This window comes from Dendronephthya gigantea, unplaced genomic scaffold (assembly GCF_004324835.1).
Source record: "Dendronephthya gigantea isolate DGI-Jeju-01 unplaced genomic scaffold, DenGig_1.0 000002F, whole genome shotgun sequence".
NCBI lineage: Eukaryota > Metazoa > Cnidaria > Anthozoa > Malacalcyonacea > Nephtheidae > Dendronephthya > Dendronephthya gigantea.
This window is the reverse complement of record NW_021163012.1, coordinates 4153560-4179110: the sequence shown is the minus strand read 5'-3', so window position 1 is coordinate 4179110 and position 25551 is coordinate 4153560. Positions and strand designations below refer to the sequence as shown.

Below are 25551 nucleotides of genomic sequence, written 5' to 3'. Positions count from 1 at the left end.
TACCCAGTTTATACTATAGTCCAACTCGAAAGGCCAAATACGAAATTGTTTACAGTAAAAAAAGTTGAAAACGGCTTACCTCAGTTACCTGGATGTTATAAAATAAGAGCAAATTGAGAAAATTCACCTTACCGATAAGTGAATTACGCCATTCACAACGTCAGACGCAGAGCACGAAGCTATGTGTCCTTTCCATTTGTTGAACAGGGGAAAAGAGAAACACTTTTATCCATTTTATATGAAAAACAAAAAATATATACGGAAAGCTGAAAATATTTTCATAAAATCCAGGAGGGAGACGGACTCAATTTCTCACTTTGTATCGCGGTATGTCAGTGGTATCTACCATGAGCAAAAGGAACCAAGTGGCGTCAGCAAACGCCGAAATCCGCCATGTTTTTTGCTTCACTTTCTGGTCAAGAACCGGTCCTCCAGGAATTATTATATAGCTCAGTGGGTCGTATAACAATAACAAATAAATGTCTTTAAATGATTCCTCGCAAAAGTTGTCCAGTTCCCTTTGTTTACAAAACGATAACATGGCACAAATGTCAATTGGTTTCAACCAGGGCGCTTATATATAAATGCGTGGTTTCAACAGAAGTTCAAGCTGTTCAACTTTGAATTGTTAAAGATGTTCGCGATGCCCCAAAATAATTCTTGTGGCGGCGCTAAAATCAGGTAAGTTATTTAATAATAACAAGAGTTATGTCATACTATAGTCCTGAAACAACACAACACAACAAGTGCGAGGCCAACGCTTTTACGGCTGGGCTCATCACTTTTTTTTTTTATTAATATAAATAGATTACGATTGTGTTTATTGTAGCTAATTTGTACACAGCTAACTGTACCTGCTTGTAAATAAATAAATTGTATGATGGTTTTCATCAATCCTACCTCCATCACACACTAATTATAGTAGGTACAAATGTTTGCCATTTCAAAGCCATACTCAATACAAACAAAATTTAAAAGTTTGCCAATACTGAAAAGGGACATTACTTTCTTACCTACCACAAATATTCAGAAAGCTGCTGTAATCATAACTTTAACATAACACAACCCTTAGATAGACGTTTCAAGATGCATTGAAATGAGGTGCATTGGTGCATTTCATGAGGGTTTTTTATATTTTAGGCAAAATTTATATATTATAGATATATATTGTTATATAATTGTCACAGAATAGCTAATGATTGATTGCCAAAAGATTGAAATCTTAACTCATTCCCGTCCGGTCTGATTAATTTAGGACTTAGAAGTCCTACTTTTTTAATGTCTAATAACTCCGCGAATGCGCGAGCAAAAAACACAAAAATACCACCAAATTATAGCTTGAGAAAAGTACTATAACCCCATCGTTTCTGTTATAATCCGGAAATTAATAAATATTTCTGTTAACCTGACACCGCCGTGCAGCTGTCAAAATCATATCAAATTACAAAGTGATGACAACCGGAAATATAGCTCGCCTTTGGAATTTCGTTATTTTTCATCCTTTCGTATTTTAACCGTTATAGATAAACTAGAAATGCTTTATTTATCTTTTCTGATAGTTTTTAAGTCAGGATGGGCAGAAAAACTCGAAAAATATCGATTTTTCTGATTTGTTATTGTTTGTAGCGAGACGCGTTGCTCAGCGCACGCACATGCGGTTGTCGCGTGAGGTGAAAGGTGTCAAAAACTCAATGATGCCTACCCCCTAGGGTAAAATAAGCCCGGAAATCGATTTCTGGGGTAAAATTGTCCCTAGAAGACATATATTCGGCCTTTTTGGAGCGAAATTTTTCCGATTTTTTGTCAAATTTTCGCCAATATGGTGATAATTATATGCAAATTTTCGGGTTTTCCGTTTGTAAACACGTTTGTTGGAAATACCACTACAAATCGCCAAAACGACTGTATTTCAAGCAAAATAGATGGAAATATTGATCACAATGTAAGCTACAAACATTTGGAGGTTTTTAGGCGAGATTTCTGGAAGGCTTTGCGTATTTTCGCTTCTCCAAAATTCAATTTCAAAAGTACAAGATCGGCAATTAATATCTTGGCTTATAGGAAAGCTATTGAAATGAACTAAACTTATACAAATAGATAAATGTTTTAGCTTTAAGATAATACAATTTCTAGTTGATTTGATAAAATACTTGCAGATAAAATCGAAATTATCTGCGTGCGTCGTTTACGACCGGACGGCAATGAGTTTTAACAATCAGCTGCCCAAAGACAGAAATCTTAACAGCTTAGAAATCAAAGCCAGACTGTGTTTTTTAGTTATATATAATACATATTTTTTAACAAAATAATGGCCTATATTTTTCCTTTTAGCATATATGAATTATATTTACACTAATATTTACCACAGAATAGCTATTGAACTGGTTGCCAAAAGATAGGAATCTTAACAACCAGCTGCCCAAAGACAGAAATCTTAACAGCTTAGAAGTTCATGCTAGACTGTGTTTTTAAGTGAAGCCTTTTAACATTGCCCTCATCATAATTTATAACTGAGACTGTTTACTGATTTGTTTGCAATTACTTTTCCGTACATAAATTATAATCACAATACTTAAAGAATATACCATAATAATCTATTATAGCTTAAGAAAGTTTGCTATGTATTTTGTTCAATAATTGCTTTAAGGTGGTTTTAATTGTTTTTAGCCATCAGGGGTTGCAAGATTGAAAATTCCCAAAAGAGTTGGCCTTAACTTTGCTAAAGATGAAGAGGATTTTTCACCCAGTGAAAGAAGTTCCTGATTCATTATCTGCTCCCCTATAGTTTTTAATATCTTACCAAGTGAAAAAACATCACTTGCTTTGCTCAACAATTTACTATTAAGTATAATTTCTGACATACTCCAGGAGCAATGTTTCATATATACCGGTACTAAAACAACATTGCTTATAAATTAACAATCAGCTGATGAAAGATTGAAAATCATAACAGCTTAGTAGAAGTTCATGATAGGCTGTGTTTTTGCTAAATATTTTTGAACAATTTGTGATGTTCCAATAATATTTTATAAAATGTGAAATGTTGTAACCCATCACATGTACATGATCTGTTAAGGACTGTATAAAATTTAAATAATTGACTGAAATCTTAGTATTGCATTTGATCAACCTTGATAAACCACATTAACTGTGGATAAACCTACCATTGCAATGTGTATGACTGCTATGCAAATTAACATGGCAACCTAAAGATTATGCATGTTTGTTCATATTGATATTTTCCTTAATGGACAGACTTGAGGGACAATAAATGCCTAAACATTCGCACAGGCTGCGAACGCATAACCCATTAACCTCTTATCACCAGGTAATTTGTTAATAAAATGTTGAGATTACTCCCAACATGGTCATAGGTATAGTCTATAGGCCGGCTATTGAATTCAACTGCACGATATTTAGTCACTCACCGAAGAGGTCCCTTAAGCACAAACAGTATATGCGTTTTCGGTTTTGAACAATAAAAAATCCTTGAAATACGGTTAATATTCGTTATCATTTTACACGTATTAGCGAACATAAGGTGCTGTGGAAATCGCGCCATGCAATCTCATTTCTATTTCGCGCATTTTCTTCATCAGACTTCGTGGGAATCGTAGCATACAAATACTCGCCGGCATGCTCTTTAACTGCGACCAGAGTTTCCAGACTTTACCAAGCCCTTGGCATCCTTCACTCTCTTCCCTTATTTATAAGCGCCAAAAAGATTTCTTACAGCCACAAACGCACGATCTCCTCGTTCAATGTTTATTAAACTCGAAAGCGCGCTTTTTGGTTTTTGCGCCAAATTATTTATAAAATTCCACTTCAATTTTTCAGCATTCAAAATAAAGTTTAAAAATGTCAGCTGATGAATTTATTTTGTGGAAACACGGATTAAGTGAGAAGTGAGATATTCCAAGTGTGAATATTGGTCAGAATACGCGGCATATTCACGGCGTATTCACACTTAGAATACTGAAGAATACGATGCCGTATTCACACTAATATTCCATGTCGGAATACGCTTGCAATATGTGTTTTATTCACACCCGTATTCACATGTGAATACCTTGGAATACGGCGCTTTTCATGCAGTGCGGTGACTTCGAATGGTTCGCTAGCTTCGGTTCTAAAGCTGGGCATGTTGCTCGTTAGCGGTGACCCATAGGGCTTCGTGGAATACAGCTTGCAGATATTGCAACTGTTGATTATTTTTTTCACCTTTGATCTAAGTTGTGGTATCCACCATTGTTCTCTCAACGCAGCCATGGTATTTGCGACACCAAAATGCTTGATCTTGCTGTGTGTGTGTGCTATTAGCTTTTCTACGAACAGTCCTCCGTCAAGGTATATTGGCTCGTATCCATTTACTCTTCCTTTACACTTGAGAACTTTCGTTACTTTGTCTTCAACGATTCTCCATCCAGGCGCTTGTAATTCAGGGTTGACACTTTGTTGTACTCTTCTTATCCAAGCGTATCTTGCGACACTAATTTCTTCGCTTACAAGAGGTCCCGACTGTTTCTGGTTTCGACGAACTTTTGCCAAACAGTTGTTTAGAAATCTCAACACCCACGCTGTTACTCGCAGTGTACGCCAGTATGTATTTCTTTCTAGCAAAGCGTCCCATTCGTCTGGCTCTCGTTCTTTCGTAAACAGTGCTTGCTCTTTAATCGGTTTGCATTCTTGACTGACAGATGTAGTTACTCTTAAAATTGGTTGTTCTGGCCATTGTTCTTTTTCTAATAACCAATCTGGACCGTTGAACCAGCTTCCGTTTTGCAATCTTTCCATGGTTGCTCCTCTGCTGCCTAGATCTGCGAGATTCTTTTTTGACGGGCAATACTTCCAAACGATACCGAGCTCGCTGGTTATCTCAGCTATCTTCTTGATTCGGTTTGAAACAAACGTCTTCCAAGGTTTCCCTGGATTGGTTAACCAGTAAAGTACCACCATGCTATTTAACCAGATCACGATGGTCTTGATAGGTTGTCGTTTAAGAGCATTATGTAAATTCTTCGCCATGTTCGCAGCCATGTGAGCTCCTACGAGTTCGAGTCTGGGTATCGACGTGTTTCTTTTTGAAATCCGGGATTTCGATGTAAGCAACCCTTTGATCGTTCCAGAAGAATGTTCAACTACCGCTATGGTTACTGCCGAACACGCGAGGTTACTTGCGTCGGCGAACACGTGGAGTTCTATAGCCTTCGTTTCTTTTGAATTCCCTGTTAAGCTCCTCGGTACTTCCACGTTCTTTAGTTGTTTGTTCCATTTGTGCCACTGTTTCTTCAATTCTGGCGAAACTTCAGCATTCCATCCTTTTTTCTCTTCACAAGCCTCTCTATAAATGTGTTTTCCTTCGGCCATCGTGGGTGATATTATTCCCAATGGATCGTACACTTTGCCAAGCTGACTCAAGATACTTCGTTTCGTAACTGATTTAGTCTCCGGTAATGCTGGTACTTGTATTTCCAGAGTATCTGCTCGCTTGTCCCATACATGACCAAGAATTTTGCTAGGATTTTGCATGTTCTCATCCTCTAATGCCTCGATGTTCGACTCCCACTTGTGAATTGGTAATCTTGCACTCTCAAGAACAACTTGACTTTCTTTCTTGAACTTCTCCAACTTATCAATGTCACTTCCCGTTTGCATAATATTGTCCACATACGTGTTTTCTCTAAGGGCAGTCACTGTTTCCTCTAATTCTGGTGATTGCTGGTCGTAGTGGTATTCCAATGTCGCACCAAGTAAGAATGGACTGGCTTCAACCCCAAATGGAACTCTCGCGAACCGAAAATGTTCCTCTTTCTCGTCGCGATCAAAGAGAAATCTGAAAGCATCTCTGTCTTCTTCTTTGATTGCTATCTGCAAGAAAGCTTTCTGAATGTCTGCAAGAAGCAGATTTGACGACATTCTTGCTCGTACCATGATATCCCAAACAGCGGTTGGAGGGAAGGCCCAAACATACAATTATTGATACTGGATGCCAGTGGATGGGGTTTGGAGCTCGCGTCAAAAACCATTCGCACTTTGGTAGTTGATGCATCTTGCCTTACGACTGGCTTATGTGGCATGTAGTACACTCGCTCTCCTGATGGCTCGTCCGGGGCTTTCTCAATCACACCGCTTGCTAACTGATCCTCGATAATCTTCTCATACTCTTGCTTCAGGTTTTCATCTTTCGCCAACTTTTTGTTCACGTTGCTCAGTCGTCTTCTGCTTTGCTGTTCGTTTGTGGTTGTTAACTTACTCCCTGGAATCCATGGTATGCTGACTTTGTATCTGCCATCATCTTGTCTAGTTATGTTCTCTCGAAACTCAGCAAGCACTTGCATTTGGTCATTTTCACCCCGATCTTCAACTCTGAGAACATCAAGACTATATAACTGTTCGTAATCGTTAACCTCTCTAGTGTACATACAGGCATCGCTCGAATAATTCTCACCACCATGAACAACCCATCCGAATGTTGTCTCTTCCACCAAGGGATCTCCAGGATTACCTTTGTAAACTTTCTCAGTTCGAATTCTGCTGTATGTGCCATCACCGAGTATGATATGAATTGGATGTTCTCCATCGCTGGTCATGTAAAATCCTTTGTCTTGCATATGGGTGTATTTCTTCTTGAGTTCGTTCATATCTGGTCTTTTAACTGTGGTGAAATTTTGGAGTCTGGAACCGGTCAATTCAATATCTTCATGTACTTTCCCATCAAGAGAATTTATGGTTGTTTGGAAAATAGGCATGGCTTGAGTCGAGGTGCCAGTCACGGTTACAATCTCGTGGGATTCGTGATGTGTTGGATTCAAATTGAGTTTCTTTACAGCCTCGCGTGAAATAAAGTCTCGACCTGAGCCAGTGTCGAGATATGCCCACAGGGTTTGTCCCTTTATCTTGACAGGTACAATGGCTGGAAGCGATTTCTCCTCAGTTATAGTGGTAAATCCAGTTACTAACTTGTTCTCCTGGTCATCTTCATTCTTATCACACAGGCTTGTGTGATGTCTGGCCTTACACTTCAGGCAACCACGACTTCGACATTGATTTCCCCTGTGCCCAGTGCGACCACAGTTAAAACACAGATTCTTCTCAGCAAAGAATTTCTTTCGGTCTGCTAATCGTTTCACTGTTTTGCATTGATCACTCCAGTGTTCATTATTCGAACAAAAAACACAGTGAGGTTTTGGGGGTCCGGATGACTTTTGATACCAGTGTCCTTCTGGTTTCTTGTATCTGGTTTCTTTCTGATTGCTCGCATCTTCCACTTTATTTCGTCGAAGCCACTTTTGCAAATTTAGTAATAGTACTTCCATGGACCATTCTTCCCAGTCATCATCTGCTCGAACCAAGTCGGCTTTTATGTGTGGCAACTTGTTGATAGTGGTCATAACAAATCCGGAAAGTTTTTCACCGTCTCCCAGAGTTTGAATTGCATCGAAATTCTTGCTTAATTTCTCATAGAAATCTTGCACCTTTTCATAATTATGCCCTCTCACTGGAGTTAAGTTAATTATTGCATCCATATGGGCGTTGATAACATGTTTGGGGTGACCATACTCGCTTTTTAATCTTTCCCATGCAATCTTGTAACCAACTTCACCCGGTTTCAAATTAGCAATCTTTTCCCTCACCTTTGGGCTCACCATTTCCAATAAAAACCCGTATTTTTCTTCGGCTGTACTCGCTTTTTCATGAACAAGTGTTAGAAACATATTCTCAAACCGCACCCAATCTGTGGGAGTTCCATTAAACGGTGTTATTTTCAACTTTGGTAATTTCGCTGTAGATGAACGAGCGGTCTGTTCCATTTCTATCTTTCTCTGCGTCATGCGTAATTCAGCTTCGTGCTTTTCTTGCCATAAATGTCGTTCGCGATCCTCTTGTGCTTCTCGAATTTCAGCCCGCCATCGTTCTTCTTGTTGAAATTGTTTATCTTTTAATTCTAATCGTCGCAATTCTGCTTCGTCTTGAGCCTTTTCTTGTTTTTCCTTTAGTTGTTGTGCAATTTTCTCGTTGTCTACGATCAGCTCTGAATATTTAGACTTTGTTTCCTTTTTCCACTGTCTGACTGTACGTGTTGTTTTTCCGTTATCGATTTTCAACTCTTCTGCTTGCGAAATAAGCTCTGATATTTTGACAATTATTTTCCCAGCGCGATTGTATATGGCTTCCATTTCATCGTAATCTTTCGCTTCAATAATTTCATTTGTTTCTTCTAAGAAATACTTTAACTTAGCGATTTCTTTTTCAATATCTCCTTCGAGTTTTTGCTCGCCTGCGTTTGTAATCTCGCTCGCTTCTTCGTCGCTCATACTGATAAATAAACTGTTTTGTCTTCGTATTTTACCACTTTGTTTGATTGATTTTCGTCGCTTTAATCCACTCGTATCCTGGTCACGGCACCACTAGTATACCGAACTCATAAACTCACACAATGGTATACCTATCGTTTATAATTAACTTTACATAAAACCAAAAATTTCCTCACGATTGCTCACTGATTTCTTGAATGTCTCACTCCTTTTTCTCTATTTTTATGTGTGTTCTCAGTTCTATTGTTATCTAATTAACTTGACGCATGACATTTTCCACGCCCAGCTTTTAATTAGAAGTTATTCATGCATTTAGTATAGTAACCACTACTCGAGTACATTACCATCAGTTTGAGACAACTTAGCTGAATTAAAACAACACAAGCCAGTTGGAATTTTTAAACTTTTACTGGGTGGAAATTCAAAAGCAACTGCCGGTTACGACAGAGCTATACTAATTACATAATTGATTATCAAATATAACAAGAACAAGAATCAAATATAAGCGCTAATGACGCGCCTTTCAATTATCAGCCATGATCATTTACACAAATTATTTCTCATAAGCATTGACACAAAGTCCCCTCATCTTTAAAGTAAGTAGGAACAGACTGGTTGACCAACATGCTGACTGACAATCTTTCATTGAGACGCGTCTAAAAACTAAAAAATACTGTTGTATACAATAAACTACCAATCCTACAAATTCTAATCTAAATGAAATATAGAGCGAGTTGCACCATACAGTCAAGGGAGAGTATGATATAGTCAATATTTATTCCCATGATTTTTGTAATGATAAACAGTATTTTCTCTCTCTTTCGCCAAAACATGGTATTGTCATGAATTGCTAAGATTTTTGTCATCAAAGACAATTCTTTTCAACATAAGTGGATTATCATTTAAATTCGTTTACCAGGAAAAACATTCGCAACGAAATCCATAATGAACGTCAGTCCGGCAATTCCCCGAAGCTTAAATTTTAATTGTTACAGTGTTTTATTTTTCAAAAACTTATTTTGATGGAATTAGATTTTAGTGACTTTATGTTTATGGTGCAACGGCTTTTTTATTTCAACTGTCTAATAAAGCATTCAACTGGTATTGCCAGTTACATCAAGCTTAGCTTCTCTAATCTCGGTGATAATATCTTATGGTTGAATTGAACATTTAGCGCGAAGTATTGGACAGATCACAGGCACCGCAAGGAAAATATGGGATTGGGGGGTCTAGATCGATCGGCATTTCGAAAGAGGCTGCAAAAGGAAAATTTCTAAACTTAGCACAACCCTGGAAATCCAATGACATTCACCAGTTACGCTTGAAGACAATCTTTCGAACAGTGACGCAGACAAGTTCATCGAATAGGAAACTTATTTTGAGATCTATATGACCCCCGTCTCCCGCTCTGCTTCGCTGCCCCTGGATCATATATATATGGTCTGGAAGCTGGATTAAAGGCTTTTTACCTCTCGTGTAAAGCGGAAAATGGAGTTTTGGCAAAACAAGTATTTATCAAATATAGCATCGCCAATTGCGTAAAAGATTCTAAATGAGTGCAGTATATCTTAGTTTAAAAAAATTGACAAACGTTTTGCTGGATAGTGAACAGTTTGGTATAATTTAGTTGAGCTGGCAGGTATCCGAACTTTAATTTTCGGAGTTTGCAGGTTTTATCATGTATTTCTTTCAGAGCGGACGAAACTGACAGCTGATTAAATTACGCTTCTGATTTAAGGCGTTGTTACACGATGCAATTTTCCTTGCAACTGGCAATGTAATTGTAATTTTGATTGATGTTAGAGAGATGAAAGAGTACTCGAAATGTTAAGGTAAGTCAGCAGAGCGTAATCAAATGTTGTATTTTCCAATTTTTATGTCTCATGGGTAGAATTGCATTGCAAGTTGCACACAAAATTGAATAGGACTTTTAATATCTCTTTATATCACGTAGTAGATATGTAATAGGCCTAGACGTTTAAAATACCTAACATTTAGCGGGTTTAAGAAGATCTCTATCCCAACTACGTATAGACCGGCCGGTCATTGTTGTCTTGGGACTGATGTGTTAGTGTCCATTAGGCGAATGTTACCAGGTGACAATTTTTAATTTCAGACGTTGTCCTTGTTTATTAAAGCAATTGAAGCTTGACCGTTTAGCCAAATTCCAGACCATATATTATTAACAATGTAAGCAGCAAGAAAAAGAAAATCTAGTCTATTATCTAACCCAGTGTCCTTGAATGATTGTGATCTCAGTAGCAATCCACACCGACATCCCAGCTGTGGTCGCAGCCAGTGTAAGGATTATTCCATCCATTATGCTTGCAATTCCAGATGAATGATTCATCACCAGAGCATTTAACATTAGAAAGCAATACAGGACCACTTCCTTCACCAAAATGGGCATCGTTTCTCATTTTGCTTGCTCCAGAGAAACCCAACTGATGACAGACGACGTTACCAACCGTAATATTCACGTATTCCTCTTGGTTTGTAAAATCACAGACTGTGCCCCAGCCAAATGTTGTATGATAGATTTCCACTCTTCCACTCATATTGTTACTTGAACCATTCAGTCTGATTTGGAGTTCAGAGTTAGCTGTAATATAAGGGAAAAAATGGTACGAAAAGCATCGAGATTTGCATCTTCTGGGTAAAAGATATTTCTATCTGTATAGTGAAAGATTATCGGGTTATTGGGCAAAGAAAGGACATTTTGTCGAATGATCTGTTTGTGTATCTATGCAAAAATTACTGTTAATTGACGATAGATAACGAAATGTTTTAACCATATTGTATAAATGCTTGCTCTTGATAACATCTGCATTGTATTTAAGACCACAAGTTAGAAAATCTAAAATAACTGCGCGCCACTAAAATGTAGCGATTATTAATTAAATTGCATTAGTAATATTTAGCATAATTTAAATTACTTTATCATTACTAATGTGTTTAAGCACTAAATATTTCTCATTAACGCGATTGAATTTGTAAAGAAGTAAATAAGTTACACATTACATATTGCTGAATCTTAAGATCGCTACTGTTTCGCAGAAGCCAGAGCTATTAAAGACCTATTAAATTGTGTCAGCGGTTAGCGGCCCCAGTTGTTAATCGTGATCGTCTCCGCTAAGATAGACTAAGGAGATAGACTAAATATTCGAAAACGCTAAAGTTACTTGGTCACGCAGTACGGCTTCAGGAAGCGTGATGTTTTCCACGACGAGTAACTAACAAATTTCCCTGTATCGAGATCTGACAAGGCAATTTGACATGACTGACCAGACTGAAATTTAGTTCAATAACTAGCTCAGTCTGTTAGAGACTGCAAAACTACGCCTCATGAATATGAATTTCTCAAAAGTTCTGTCAGTTGGTAGCGGTACATGTAATATTAGCGAGGTTCAGATTTGACTTCCACTACCACTACCGAGACCTTAAATGGGAAATAAACCAATCAGATGCGACCAGTCTACCTGATTAACCAATCACATGCTGAATAGGTCAGCAAAAGGTAGCGGTAGTGGTAGTGGAAGTCAAATCTGAACCTCGCTATAATAATAAATTCACTAAATTCGTGCAGCATAGAGTTCCCCTCTGTTTGTATAAACATGCGAAGACTAACTGATAGACATTTCATTTTCAACCCTAACGCCTGTATTCAAAAAGCTCACTCATACTTACACTCATTGAGTGTGACATATAAATTTTGTTAATGCTAGTCAATGAGAAAGTTACTTCGGAATTGGTGGAAAGATTTAAGGTAAAACACTGAAAATCAAGCCCCGATTCGGCTGGAAATACCGCCATGGAAACGTTATGATAACATTAAGATCTCCCACTCAATGAGTTTGGGTGTGAGTGAGCTTTTAGAATACAGGCGTAAGTCTCATTCAGTCAATTTTTAAAGTTCGAAGTGCATCGTCCTCGTTAAAGTTAAAACTTTATCATATAACCGGGCAGGCTGTGAAGCTGCGCCGGACACAAAGCGGAATGACGAGTTTAACGAGAGATTAACAATGAACTCATAATGGACATGACGAGACCAAACATCGTCAAACATTTTTATGCATGCAATCGCACCGATGGGAGTGAAAACAGAGATAACTGTTAACGGTATTAGAACAGTGAGCACGAGTGTTCGGTTCAAACTAGGGATAGAAGTTGTAATCAAGCGAAAACAAACCACGCAGCCTGTTTCGATTTTACGTATGAAAAGAAGCCGCTCTCCTTTTGGAGCCGGCCACGGCAGTTGAGGAGCATGGTCGCCTTAGAATTGATATGATATTCTTTTTTATAACAATAGCTATTCTTTTTTATAACAATATGTGTTTTAATAATCTTCTCTGTTGCCGGAAATAATTTACCCCAACCTTTTGTTCAATGTATTCCACAATGATATGGGATTTCTATAGACTTCTTTGTTACCTTGAGACTCGCAATACCTTTGCCCACATAAAAAACCAACTTAAAAAGCATTTTAACATGCAGTGTAGTGTACATGCATACCGTATTTATGTCCCATCGTCAATTTGCCACATCCTAAACCGATCGCGACATTGTACTTTAATCACAACGTTTATGTATATGGCTACTGCGCTCCAATGTGTGGTAGTAAGAACCCAGTAATTTAATTTCATGGGAATAAACAGTTGCACATTGGCCATCACTTATCACTGTAAATCCCAAATTTTAATAATGCCAGAAATATAAAATATCAATTCGTACCGGTAGATATAATGCACTTTTATGCACTACCAAGGCAATTTGAGCTACGACCTGGGGTTGGTTGAATAAAAACGTCGTTAACTTTGACTATGATCTGATATGAACCACACGACTTCACTGCGTTCCACAAAACCTAGTTTGTAGGATGATTAACTAATCGCGTACTTAGCTAACTTGCGTGGAGCTTGCGTGGGGTTTTTAAACAGGGAAATAGCATGAAGTATCTAAAGATTATTGATCGCTGCTATAGGTTAGTTAATTATGCCCTTGATGAGAGTTTGGAGAGTTTACTTTAGCTAGATTTTAACTACAGCTAACGCTAGCTATGTAGCTACCTCATTAAAGTTAACTACGTTTTAACTAACTTCAGTAAAGAGTTTATAAACTGGCGGCCTCGTGCTGAGCGAACCCAGTTTGATAATATTAACAATGCATATAACTTGCTTTAGGAAAATATTTGTGGGTAAAAAAGGTGAACTGGCCTTGCTAAATGGGTTGGACACGTAAGATCCATGCATGCATGCATGGAAAGAAACGATCTACCAAACGCAAGATTCGTTATTGTCAATTAAGTTATCTTTTAAATTTCAACTATAGATATAAACTGTAATACGATGCACTAGTCACTATACCTCATCGTTACAATACGAAAGCATTCCAAACACATCAAAGAGCGCGTTTTACTGCCCTCCATCTAAACCCCAATGCAGTTTTCACGCTGTAAGTCATTAGTGTTTATTAGTTTACAGGAATAAGAAAGTATATATATCACATAATATATAAAAAATATTCCATGCAGCGACTGATGTCTGGAATGATGTCACAACAACAGCGAATCATTTTTCCATGAACTCAATATCAATGTCTTTGTTTATTTATCATCGAGAGGAAATGCAAGCTGACTTTTAAGTGAAGAAATAATTCCGGGTATTGATTTTGAAAATTATTGTTTTTGTCGAAATTAAAAACCACAAACCGAAATAAAACAACTACATTGTTATTCGCGTGTCGCGTTTTTGCTTTTTGATTTTTCGTGCAGTTAAAGCTAAGCAAAACCTTGCGGTTATAAACGTAAGCATTTTTATGCCCATATCGATGAACTAGATAGATCGATATTTGCGCTAAATCTTTTTTGGCCGACCTGTAAATGACTTCTAACATCGAAATGATACTCGGTTCAATGTCATTCTACTTTCGATATGAGGCAGTGGGGGTATTTGTGAAAATTAAGAGCTAAAATGCGAGAGTTAATGACTTTTTGTATCTGCGAACGCAGATATATATGCTATCGTGCGCGTACCGTACCGTACCGTACCGTGTGTTAGCACATAGCCAGCGATGCGCTTATATAATTAGCCAATCAGCGATTAGTTTATTACGTGAGTCGTGACTCGCTATTGCAATTTTGGCTTCAAGAAATCTTGTTCTGTGTTTTTTTATCCAAGTTTTTCTGAACATGGAAACTTATCCGCATGAGGTAAATAGTCAATCTCTTCGGAGATCGAAACAATCTCTTCTGAGACGATTAACGAAACCTAAATCGCCACCGACCGACTGTACGGAAATTGACAAAGCAGACAAATACCAAGCCATCTAGAGACCTTGCACCTTTCAGGTTGCCTTTAAAGAGAATTATATTGGCTATGAGAAAGAGAAAAAGTAGATCCACCACTTTGAAGCATTATTTTGTAAGAAATGCCCCTAGGTCATCCATTTTAAATAAGATAGCTAGTAATTTCAAGCAATGTTGTTTTCAATTTGTGCCAATGCGACATATTTTTATAAATTCATTCGGATATTTAAAGTCTTTTGTCAACTTAGTAGAAAAAAACATTTATATATATAGTAAAAAAATCATTTTGTAATGTTTTATACATGCAGTCACAAGATAGATAGCAAGCAATATTGCTAGTAAACAATATCACATATCTCAAAGGAAACTAATGTTTTCAGATATTGAAAGAAATCCTGGTCCTGTTCAAAATAACAGTCCCACTAGACTGTCATCAAATGTAGTGTTAGAGCAAAGGCTGCAACGCTTTCATTATATTTAAGACCATTTGATGTTGGTGGTGATGGCGACTGCCTTTTTCGAGCTGGGTCTCATCAGTTGTATGGTGACCCTGATCACCATCTACAAGTTCGGGCATATGGCATTGCTTATATGAGGGCTAATCCTGAGAGATTCATTGAAAGTAACACTGAAAACTCATGGTTAGAATACCTCAATATTATGTCCATGCAAGGGTCATGGGGTGATGCTATGATTATACAAGCTGTGGCTGATCAGCTGAAGTTAAAGCTAAAGTCATTAGTGAGACACATGAACAATTTTCTGAATCCATTATAGTACTGGGATATTCACCAACAGATCAACTTAGAGATATTTATTTAGGTCATATAGATGAGTATCATTATGTATCAACTTTGCCATCAGGTACTTCTTAAACCTGAAGACCTGAACAGTCAAATAGGAGCTCTAAGCCTAAGCAAAGAAGGACAGAATATATGAAAAAATACATGAAGGAAAAACGAGCTAATGAAATGCAGAGCCCCGATGCTAAGCAAAAGCGAAGAGCATATGCAAGGGAATATAGGAAACGCAAACAAGCCAGTGAGACCTCCCAAAACAGAGCACGTCTATATTACTGTCATGACTGACATAACTACATATTGCTAAGCATATTTCCTATTGCTTGAACAGCGGTAAAAATAGTGTAGGTAATCATCAAACCCTATTCACCAGAAGACGGGAAATTAAAAAACATGACCAAATCCATATGGTCCATTTGCTGTCCAAACTAGATTGTTGTGAGCAGATACACGTACGCTTAGCGTACCTATTTTTTTACATAGCGTCCAGACAAATGACACTATCACTGAGTTGAATTCAAAGCTTCATAATTCATTAAAATTGCTATATCAAACCCTAGCTTAATTTACTGGAAATGTTTGCAGATTAGAACTCGACAAACATGTTTTTTTCAACAAGAGATGTCACAGCTAAAACTTGAACCAGAATGTTGGATATCAAATACCACTTGCCCTCTGGCTCCTCATTCTATGACATTGACTTGAAACCCTGTATGAAATATCTGCACGAAGCGCAGACGTATCTTAAACAAACGTATCTTAAATAAGGTGTCTGATCCTCCTTTTCATTAGGCAAATATATGAAAATGTGCATGCCCTCGAATACATCTCATTGCAGTTAAGACAACAAGGATCAACTGAAATAACCCACTCCAACACAATAAGCGCTTACTATAAAGCAAAGTTTCTCGGTAGCATCATTTATACAACGACCAATTTTTTACGCTAGTGTCTTACTGGTTTATAGTACATAGGCACGTCTTAACGCATGGGATGCCGAGTTCAAAATTTTTAAAGCATTTTTCCTACAAAATGTAATGTATTTTGGTTTTGTAAATTTCAATCTAAATTGTCGGCGAAACATGTCCGGTTAGGAATACAATTTAATACTTACAAAAACAATCCTTTCCGCTGGAAATAAACCCTTTCTCACACATGCTACATCTGTAAGAACCATAGGTGTTTTGACATGAAACGAACTCCGTAAGATTGCATGAGGATGATGCACATTCATCAATATCTTAACGAAAATATAAATAAGGTATATTTATCACTTTTTGGTTAACGATTACACTTATGCACAGCAGAATGATTAAATAAAAATCGTATTTCGCTAGGTAAATGCAACTTGATTTTTTCACGTGTGAAAAATGCCATACACGGCTTTGGATTGGACGTATATACGATATTCTTCACACGTGTAAAATTGTCCTATATCATTTTGGCGGCAATTTGTTTTTGCCATTATAAATATTTAATGTCCCAACCAATTAGACATAACACAGTAAATGCGCACATGGACGTTACTCGTTTTCATCGCAATTTTCAGGCTTACAGTAATTAGGTAAAATTGCAAAATATTTTGCAAAACTTTTTTAAAATCATGAAATAGGGAAAGTTGTGTCAGTGCTCTAATTTTCACGCTGATAGATTCCGTTATCATAATGTCACATTTAAAAACTCGAAAATATGAAAATTTGAAAATATTACTCTAAGAAGCTAAGAAAATATTTTCAGGAAAGATAAATGTTACTAACCAACACATTCACCCCCATTTGAATGGAACCCCTCTGAACATACACAATTGCAAGAACCTTTTGTGTTATTGCATTTTTCCTGTGGACGTTGACAGTTACAGTACGAGTATGTCCTGCATTCATTGATATCTAAGCAAAATGATGAAAAATCATATCATTCTTTGTTTCAATGAAATAGGTCCATTAATAATCGAGTAAAATAGGTCAAGCATGCAACGTAAATATTTTGTGAAACGTTACACATTCAATAATTCTGAGAGCTCCTTAATTGTCGCACATTATCAGGAAACACAGCTTCTTTTCATGATAGGCTACTTTTAAATTAGGTTTGACATTTTTGTTGAACAAATTAATATTTGACAGGAAATATTTGTGTTCAGGAGCCGCCGTAGTTTCGCAGACTGACTTTTTAATTGCGCAAACATTATTTTGCTGTCAGCTAGGACGCCTTTGTATTAAAATGGAAAATTCTGAAAAGAAACGGATTCTGTGAAGTAACTAAATTAAAAACCGGAAAGGAATGGAGGAAAGAACTGTTGGAATGAAAGTATAAAAAAATGTGTTAAAGGTTTGATAGGAAACCCCTCACGCTGGCAAAGCGCGGTTTATTTCAAGCTCCGACACGGCCGCATGAGCAGAATTTCAAAAACGAATGTAATGGAAACAGGCTTTAAGATCTTTGCCATCAATAACGACGACGACGTTGATAATGAGTAAATCAAATATTCAAAGTTCCATGTGAGTTTTTAACATACGGCGTCCGCAAGCTGGTCATAGACTGATGTTTGCGGTTTTGTTTCTTGTCTTTTTTGGAGGATACGATAGAAATTTGACTTTTCATCCAGCATAAAAGTAGGGCATCGGTTAACTTTGTTACTACTGAGACCCCGACTAAAATAACGACAAACCCAACCATAACGCCACTTGCAATTTTTATATATTTAATAGAACTTTAGCAGGGGGGTTCGATAAAATATTAACCTTTTTAGGTAATTCCCGAGGGCAAAGCTCCTCAGATATATTTTTCCCGATTATTTTCATCGAATTTCCGTCGTTCCGGATTCATAAATGGTAAATGTTCAGATGTTCCCGAAAACCGACTGAGATGACAGCGGCTTCAAAGCTAGCTGTTTTAAATCCTCGTGGAAGAGATTTAACAATTAATTTAGTTATAATGCGATAACACAACCTAACTGTCCATTTAACACTCTCGTGAAATTTAAAGTTAATTACATTGGATACTCCATGTTAGTGTACAGGCTAAATTTCTACAATGACAGTATAATTCCTTCAACGTCTAGATATATCTGTTGCTGCAGCCAAGAAAGTTTTGCTCAAACTCATAATAATATCTCAATACATATATTGTTAACTTTCGACACTATGTACAATAAAAAGATAAAAAGATAAAAAGATAAAAGGTAAGGCGATTAAAAGTACTAGTTTCGTCCTTCGGTTAAAAGTACTAGTTTCGTCCTTCGGTTAAAAGTACTAGTTTCGTCCTTCGGTTAAAAGTACTAGTTTCGTCTTTCGTCCATGTATAGGACTAGAGAGTGGCGACAGGTTGATCGAGCCGAAGAAAAACGTAAGAAACGAGACACCTGGTATAAGAAGGGAGGATATGACAGTGTTATTTTTATACCAGCAACACCAAGATCTGCCCTTAAACAACGATATGAGGAAGAAGTTAAACGTGTTGGACTTAACATCAAGATAGTAGAACAATCTGGAGTAACACGTAAACAACGACTACAACGATCTAACCCTTTCCGGGAGAAACGATGTCAAAGTCGAGAGTGTTTGGTTTGCCAAACTAATGGGAAAGGAGAATGTGGTGCCACTGGAGTCACGTACGAACTTGTTTGCCAGGAATGCAAACACATATATGTAGGAGAAACGTCAAGAAGTGCATATAGTCGTGGCAAAGAACATTTACACTCCTTGAATCGTCGTGAAGAACAGTCTGTTTTGTGGAGACATGCAAATGAGAAGCATGGAGGCGATATACCACCCTTTATAATGAATGTTACTGGCATTTTCCGTGACGATGCAATGTTAAGACAGGTTACAGAAGCAGTAAACATCAACAGAGTAAAGCAAAGTGAACTAATAAACACAAAGAATGAATGGAATTATGTGAAAATTCCCCGTGCTATTGTGACAGTAGATTGATCATGTTGTTACATGAAGTTTCAACAGTAGATGGATAATATATTTGTATTACATGAAGGTTTTAACGTTTTTAACATTTGTTTACTATATGGCGATTTGTTGAAAAGGTCCGAAGGACGAAACTAGTACTTTTAATCGCCTTACCTTTTATCTTTTTATCTTTTTATTGTACATAGTGTCGAAAGTTAACAATATATGTATTGAGATATTATTATGAATTCCTTCAACGTTAACAGGAATCTATTCTAACAGGAATCTATACATATACAGGAATCTGGTAATTGGAAGTTCTCGACATTCAATATCAAATCATGCAACAGAGTGAGTTCACCATAAAACGGCGTCGACAACAACAATTCGTTGAAGCCTTAAGCACTGAAGAGCTCATAATGCATTATGTTTGTCAAACCAAAAAACTGGTGATATCTCTACTGGCGTTTCATATCTGAACTCACAGAGCCACTCCGAAATAATTCAAGGTGATTTCGAATTGGTATTGCTTTCCTTTGTATGTGATTGGAACTCGATTTATTCCAACCAAGGAAATTTTTATCAAACCCATTTCCTATTTCCAGCCTTAATAATAGCCGCAAAAATATTTCATAGCAATCTAAACTTGATGTTTCCCGACTAAACGTACAAATTTTTGCACATAATTCAATTTCAGCATTTCTCCAGCCTCGCACTGCTTCGAAACATAAACACTTGATCCTTTCGAAAATGTAGTTAGCGTTTCTGTCATGGGCAATATCAAATTATGCATGGCTTAAGCAAGTATTATTTTTTTAGGCCTATATTTATTTATTGGTGAAATCAAAACGACATGCAACATGAAGTATTACCCGAAAACTACGGGACAAAATTATTTAATCATTGAATCATAAGCTTGCAGATTATGAATTATTTATCTTACACCGCTTTGTCTTGAACTGTATCCAAGCTCTTCTTAGTTGTCTGTCATTCTTTATCTTGTTTCTTCTCGTTTTATTTTGCCAAAGTTTATGAAACAGCAGAAACAGCAGAAAAGAGTTTACCAAATGACAGTTAAATTGCTGACGTTCTCATTGAATTACAAACTTTCTGTCTTAGTCAATCCAAACGTTGTTGATTTTTTCACGGATATAAACTTAAATATAAACTACAGCCAACTACTTTAACTAATATTAGAGTTCAATTCCGACAACGGGATATCTGTAGTTGAAGGAATGTTTACAGTTCTCCAAAAACGACTATACCACGAACACACACAACCCTAGATCGAAGAAGAGCAAAAGCTATCTTCTTGCTTAACTAGTTGAGAACGATGGAAATACTAAAGTTGTTTTTCTCAGCCAGTTTGCCTGCTAGGAACGAAACAAAGTGAGAAGCATCAAGTATCCCTTCCACATCCACCATAGCCCATAGGCACCACGAACGACTGGGGTGAAGGACTCATGTTCAGCTTCAACAATTCCTTGATTGAACTGACGTTTATTCTCACGTTGGTTGGCGCCTAAACGAGCTGTTAAGAGTCTGGCGTCGATTAGTCGAAGCGTAAGGATTAAACATCCTGACATAAAAAACTTTTTCACATCTCTGCCAGAAACTCTCGCAGCTATGTCCACTCTGGCGTCCTCGGCTGAATTAGCACGGGATGGAAGTACTTCGCCAGTTTAAGGAGCAAGAGCAGGTTCAGTAGAAATGTCATAGGCCTCGTCGTTTATAGAAGAAGCGGGAAAGTCAGGGATTTCGTCATGTCGTCAATGAATAAAACCTCCTTTCAGGCACGACACGGCATGCATGGTAGCTAAAGGGGGAAAGATTTTCCACAAGCGCAGAAGGAGGGAAAGCGATTCAATGGCCACAGATAACGCATGTAGATTGCGTGAAAGAACTCTCGTTTCGTGAGGACATACCCTTCATTAGCAAGTGACAATGCTGTCAACCAAGTTGAGGTTCTGCAACACCAGCTTGTTTTGGACATGTCGATGATTAACTATCCCACTGCGTAAATCGTACATGGGTGATCCAGTTTCATTTTATGGAGCTTTATCATTGTGATTGATGATTTTGCTTGAGAGATTTTGACAGATGGTTCTTGAGTTCTTGATACTTGGAACAGTGCGTATATGGTAAGAAAATCTGTGGCGAAACCCTGATACAAATGCAGCTATGCGGCTTGGCGCATGAATTTAGCAATTCCACTTAAAACGTGGAGTTGCTGACACCATTTATTAACTAAAGACAAAATGTACTTATCTTTTCCATCTTCAGAGCCAACATATCCTCCAAGGTACTTATGTCCTTCAGTTAATTGTTATACGAACACCAGTTCCAGCTAAGATCTCTATGGCAGTCTGCTAAAGGTGCTGCTTCACAACCAACCAGGATTTGTATCAGCACGCGTATAGTAAAAAAGGCAAGGACCATAAATGGCAATGCTCTCCCAGAAAGAATGCAATTGGGCAAGTCTACCAGCACCACTAAGTTCATCTGCGAAAGCAACATGTCGAACATCACTAGCTTCATCAGATTTAATCAACTGCAGCAAAGGTGTAATGGCAATAGCATACAAAGGCATGACTAATGGTTCACCCTGTGTGGAACCTTTTTCAAGAAGTAATTTCTTTCCCACCTTGCACAAACAATCTTGACGCTGTGACATAACAGTTGAAGGTGTAAATTGCCTTAGCAGGACTAATGTACTGAATGTTGTGTAACATGATTCTCCGGTTAATTGAGTTGAACACGTTTGTAGCATCCACCAATCACAGCATCCGTTTCATATTCTGCAAAGATCTCTGACATGGCATGAACTGCCGCCTCACAGCCACCTGGTTGTCCGGCATAAAGCTGAACATCACCTGTACTTTCCATTATTTTGAAGCTTGATTGCAAAATAATTGACTTCCCGATGATCCTACGAAGGACTTCACCAATTCCGATGGGACGAACACCTGGATTCTTATCCAGTGCATGGTATTAGGTGACACGCTAAAAACGCCTCAAAACTTGTGGTCTGATTTGGTTCAATACCAACATTCCGTGTTGCAAGTGTTCTCGCCATCAACGCAATCGCGGATCGTAGATCTCTGCTAGAGTCCCCTTAATTGCCAGACACTAAAATATCCCACCAGCCAAGTGCATCAAGACCAGAAGGACCAGAAGTACCATGTGTTCTCAATGCTGCCTTCGATATGGCTGCTTCGGCAAACAAGATTGGATCAATAGGTCTGCAGAAGGTCCTTATACACAACGGAATTAAGGGCCTGTTTATATGATTCCGTCTAGCCAGTTTTCATCCCGCTTAGCCGGGAAACTCGCCTAGGCGGGATGCCGTGTTTATATGGAGTTCATGTTGTAGTGCAGCTTTGTTCGACGGCATGTTTTATTGTAGAAAACGAATATGCCAATATATACACATGCTCCAAATGTATGTTTATCGCGAATCATATCCGGCCAAGCGGGATGGAGTGTTAATATGGCAATTTCTCGTCCCGTCTAAGCGGCAAGTCTGCCGGGATCCCGCCTATGCGGGGTGGAAAAGTGATCATATAAAAACATTAATTCGTGTTTGATGTACAAGTGGGATCTCGGAAACTGTCCCGTCCGGCTAGGCGGGATCATATAAACAGGCCCTAAGAGGTAGAACTCGCCCAGAAGATTGCCATCCAACAAATGCACAGGTGCATTCACTTTACCACGGAGCATTAGAGTTGGAAAAGTCTTGGGAAGTTGTTCAAAGGAGACCTTCCTAGAAGCAATCAGCGTTGATTGGTTGGTCCTACATTTCTTTTAAAAGCAGCTCATCAAGATTCCCTCGCTCCCATAACGCTGCGGCAAGCATCATATATCATGGTCTTTGGATCTCAATTTTAATATTTGGATACGGATCATGCTGTTTGGGTCTCGATTTGATAAAACGTTGTTGATTACCAGTCGCGCATGCACACAACTGACAAAACGGTCGAACGTCGAACGTCCATGACAGGGCAACTTTGGATTCCGCTATGTACTTCCGAGCTCCGGGTGAAATTCACAATCTCCGGACGGAATTAGTACCCTGGCACTGTGCTCCTCGCCGGCTCGGAGAACAGCGGGGTTTTTTGCAAAAATGCGCAATCCACGCCATCAGATTTTTTCAAGAGCCAGAAATTCTCAATAGAACATGAATGAAATATAGAAATTAGAAATTTAAAACTCCAGTTAAAACATTAAGTTTAAAACATGATATATTTTGATTAATAATTCAACCCTCAAACAAAAAAGACAAACATGTCAACCATAATTAACAATAGACAAGAAGTATATGTTTAAACGATAAACGCAACAATTTACACTTAAAACAAAACGTTTCATGGTTGCTCTCCGTTTTCCATTCGACAACCCAATTCATACGCCATTAGAGAAGAGATACACAAAATCCGGTATGTAAATAGCCCGATTTATACTAGAGACGGATCATCCGTTAAGACGAACTTGGGATAGTTTGTTGAAAGGCAGATAATTTGGCTGTGTGCAAACACTTGCAAACAGACGGATCATTCGTCACACGAGTTATACCCGCATAGTTCTTATATTTAGACGAATTTGAATGGGTAGTTCGCTACACTGAAATCATACTTCATTCAGCAGTCATAACCTGGGAAATTCCCGGTAAAGTAATTCAGATAATTTTTACTCTGACATTCGCAACTGAATAGAAAAATAAGGACATAAATGAGAGAAGAAGTTGCGGAGATATCTACAGATGTTAACAAGGAAAAAGATTGAATAACTAATTACGCAAGAAAAATACCTACCAAGACACGCCGCTCCATTGGAATAGAAACCTTTCTTACATATACATTCGTAAGAACCTAGGGTGTTGTTGCACGAGATTGAAAAGGCTGGATTACACGGCGATGACAAACATTCATCATTATCTAAATGAAATGGTTAAAGAAAAATATATTAATAAACACGAAACTGGATTGAATGAATGATAAATACTAGCTTCCTGTCTAAATACTACGCTATCGGACTACTGTTCTTAAATGTTTGCTTCTGGATAAGCTCTCTCTCTCTTTGAGTCTTCGTCGTTTTCTGTTCTGTCTTCTTCGTCTGTTCTGTATTGTTGTGCTTCTTCAACCTTTCATATGTCTTTTATTCCGTTGGTCCACTGAAGTTCATGGTGTTGTGCACGCCCTTTTATAGTGAAGGTTGAGGGGCACTTGCACACGTCGTCAAACAGTATGCGCTGACCCTTACCCAGCCAATCAGCGTTGTAGGTTAGAAATGTGGGTTGGCGCTAGAAACTCGCTCCAGTTCTCATATCTTGTTTATTCAAGGCGTTGACGCACTACTCGAGTTGGTCTTTTGCTTAATCGATCAATGTTTATCATCAACAATTGGTAAAATTTTCAAACATTATCTCTGTGAAAAATATCTTTCAACTTAAACTAATTTCATTCTTAATTTTATCAAATTATACCTTTAGTGACGTAATGCTTAAAATGCTCGATAGCGCAGAATATAAAACACCTTTGATTGACATACGAGCTTACATTTGCCTACATTGTGTCAATGACCGTTTTCATCTATAAATACGACCAACATATATTTCTCTATAAGAAAAAAACATACTCCGAAAAATGGCATCATGTAATCTGAAGATATGGGCTATGTAGACAACAAGACAAAAACTTTAAGGTGATATTTCGACTTTATTTGAAAGTCATTTGTCAGACCAAATCAAACAAATACGAAATAAACACAGCAAACACGTGCCCTTTTAAAACACTTATAAGCTTGCAGATTATGTATTATTTTTCTTACACCACCTTGTCTTGAACTGTATTCATGTTCTTCTTAATTATCTGTCATTATTTATCTTGTTTCTTCTCGTTATAATTATTTTGCACAATGTTTATGAAACAGCAGAAATGCTTTTGCAAAAGAGTTTACAAAATGACAGTGAAATTGCTGACGTTCTCATTGAAATGCATTAGTGAGCTTAAGCAAGTGACGTCTTTGATAACACGTAACGTTGACCGGAAGTAAAGTTTTTGTTTTTCACCAATCACAATCCTTGACCCAGTCTTTTCACGTTGCTCATGCCGTTAGTGTTGTCAAAAACGTCACTTGCTTAAGCTCACTAATAACTAATATTACAGTTCAATTCCGATAACAGGATATCTGTAGTTGAAAGAATGTTTACAGTTCTTCCAGAACGACTATACCAC

General features: G+C 37.8%; 1 protein-coding gene across 1 annotated transcript; it reads right to left on the bottom strand.

Moving 5' to 3' along the window:
* Nucleotides 1-4129: 4129 nt before the first annotated feature.
* Nucleotides 4130-8315, bottom strand: LOC114533565. Its single transcript, XM_028555106.1, has 4 exons — nt 7594-8315; nt 5984-6873; nt 4372-5891; nt 4130-4201 (listed from the first exon to the last, which is right to left on the bottom strand). The coding sequence occupies exons 1-4, from the start codon at nt 8313-8315 to the stop codon at nt 4130-4132; spliced, it is 3204 nt and encodes a 1067-aa protein (XP_028410907.1).
* Nucleotides 8316-25551: the final 17236 nt, after the last annotated feature.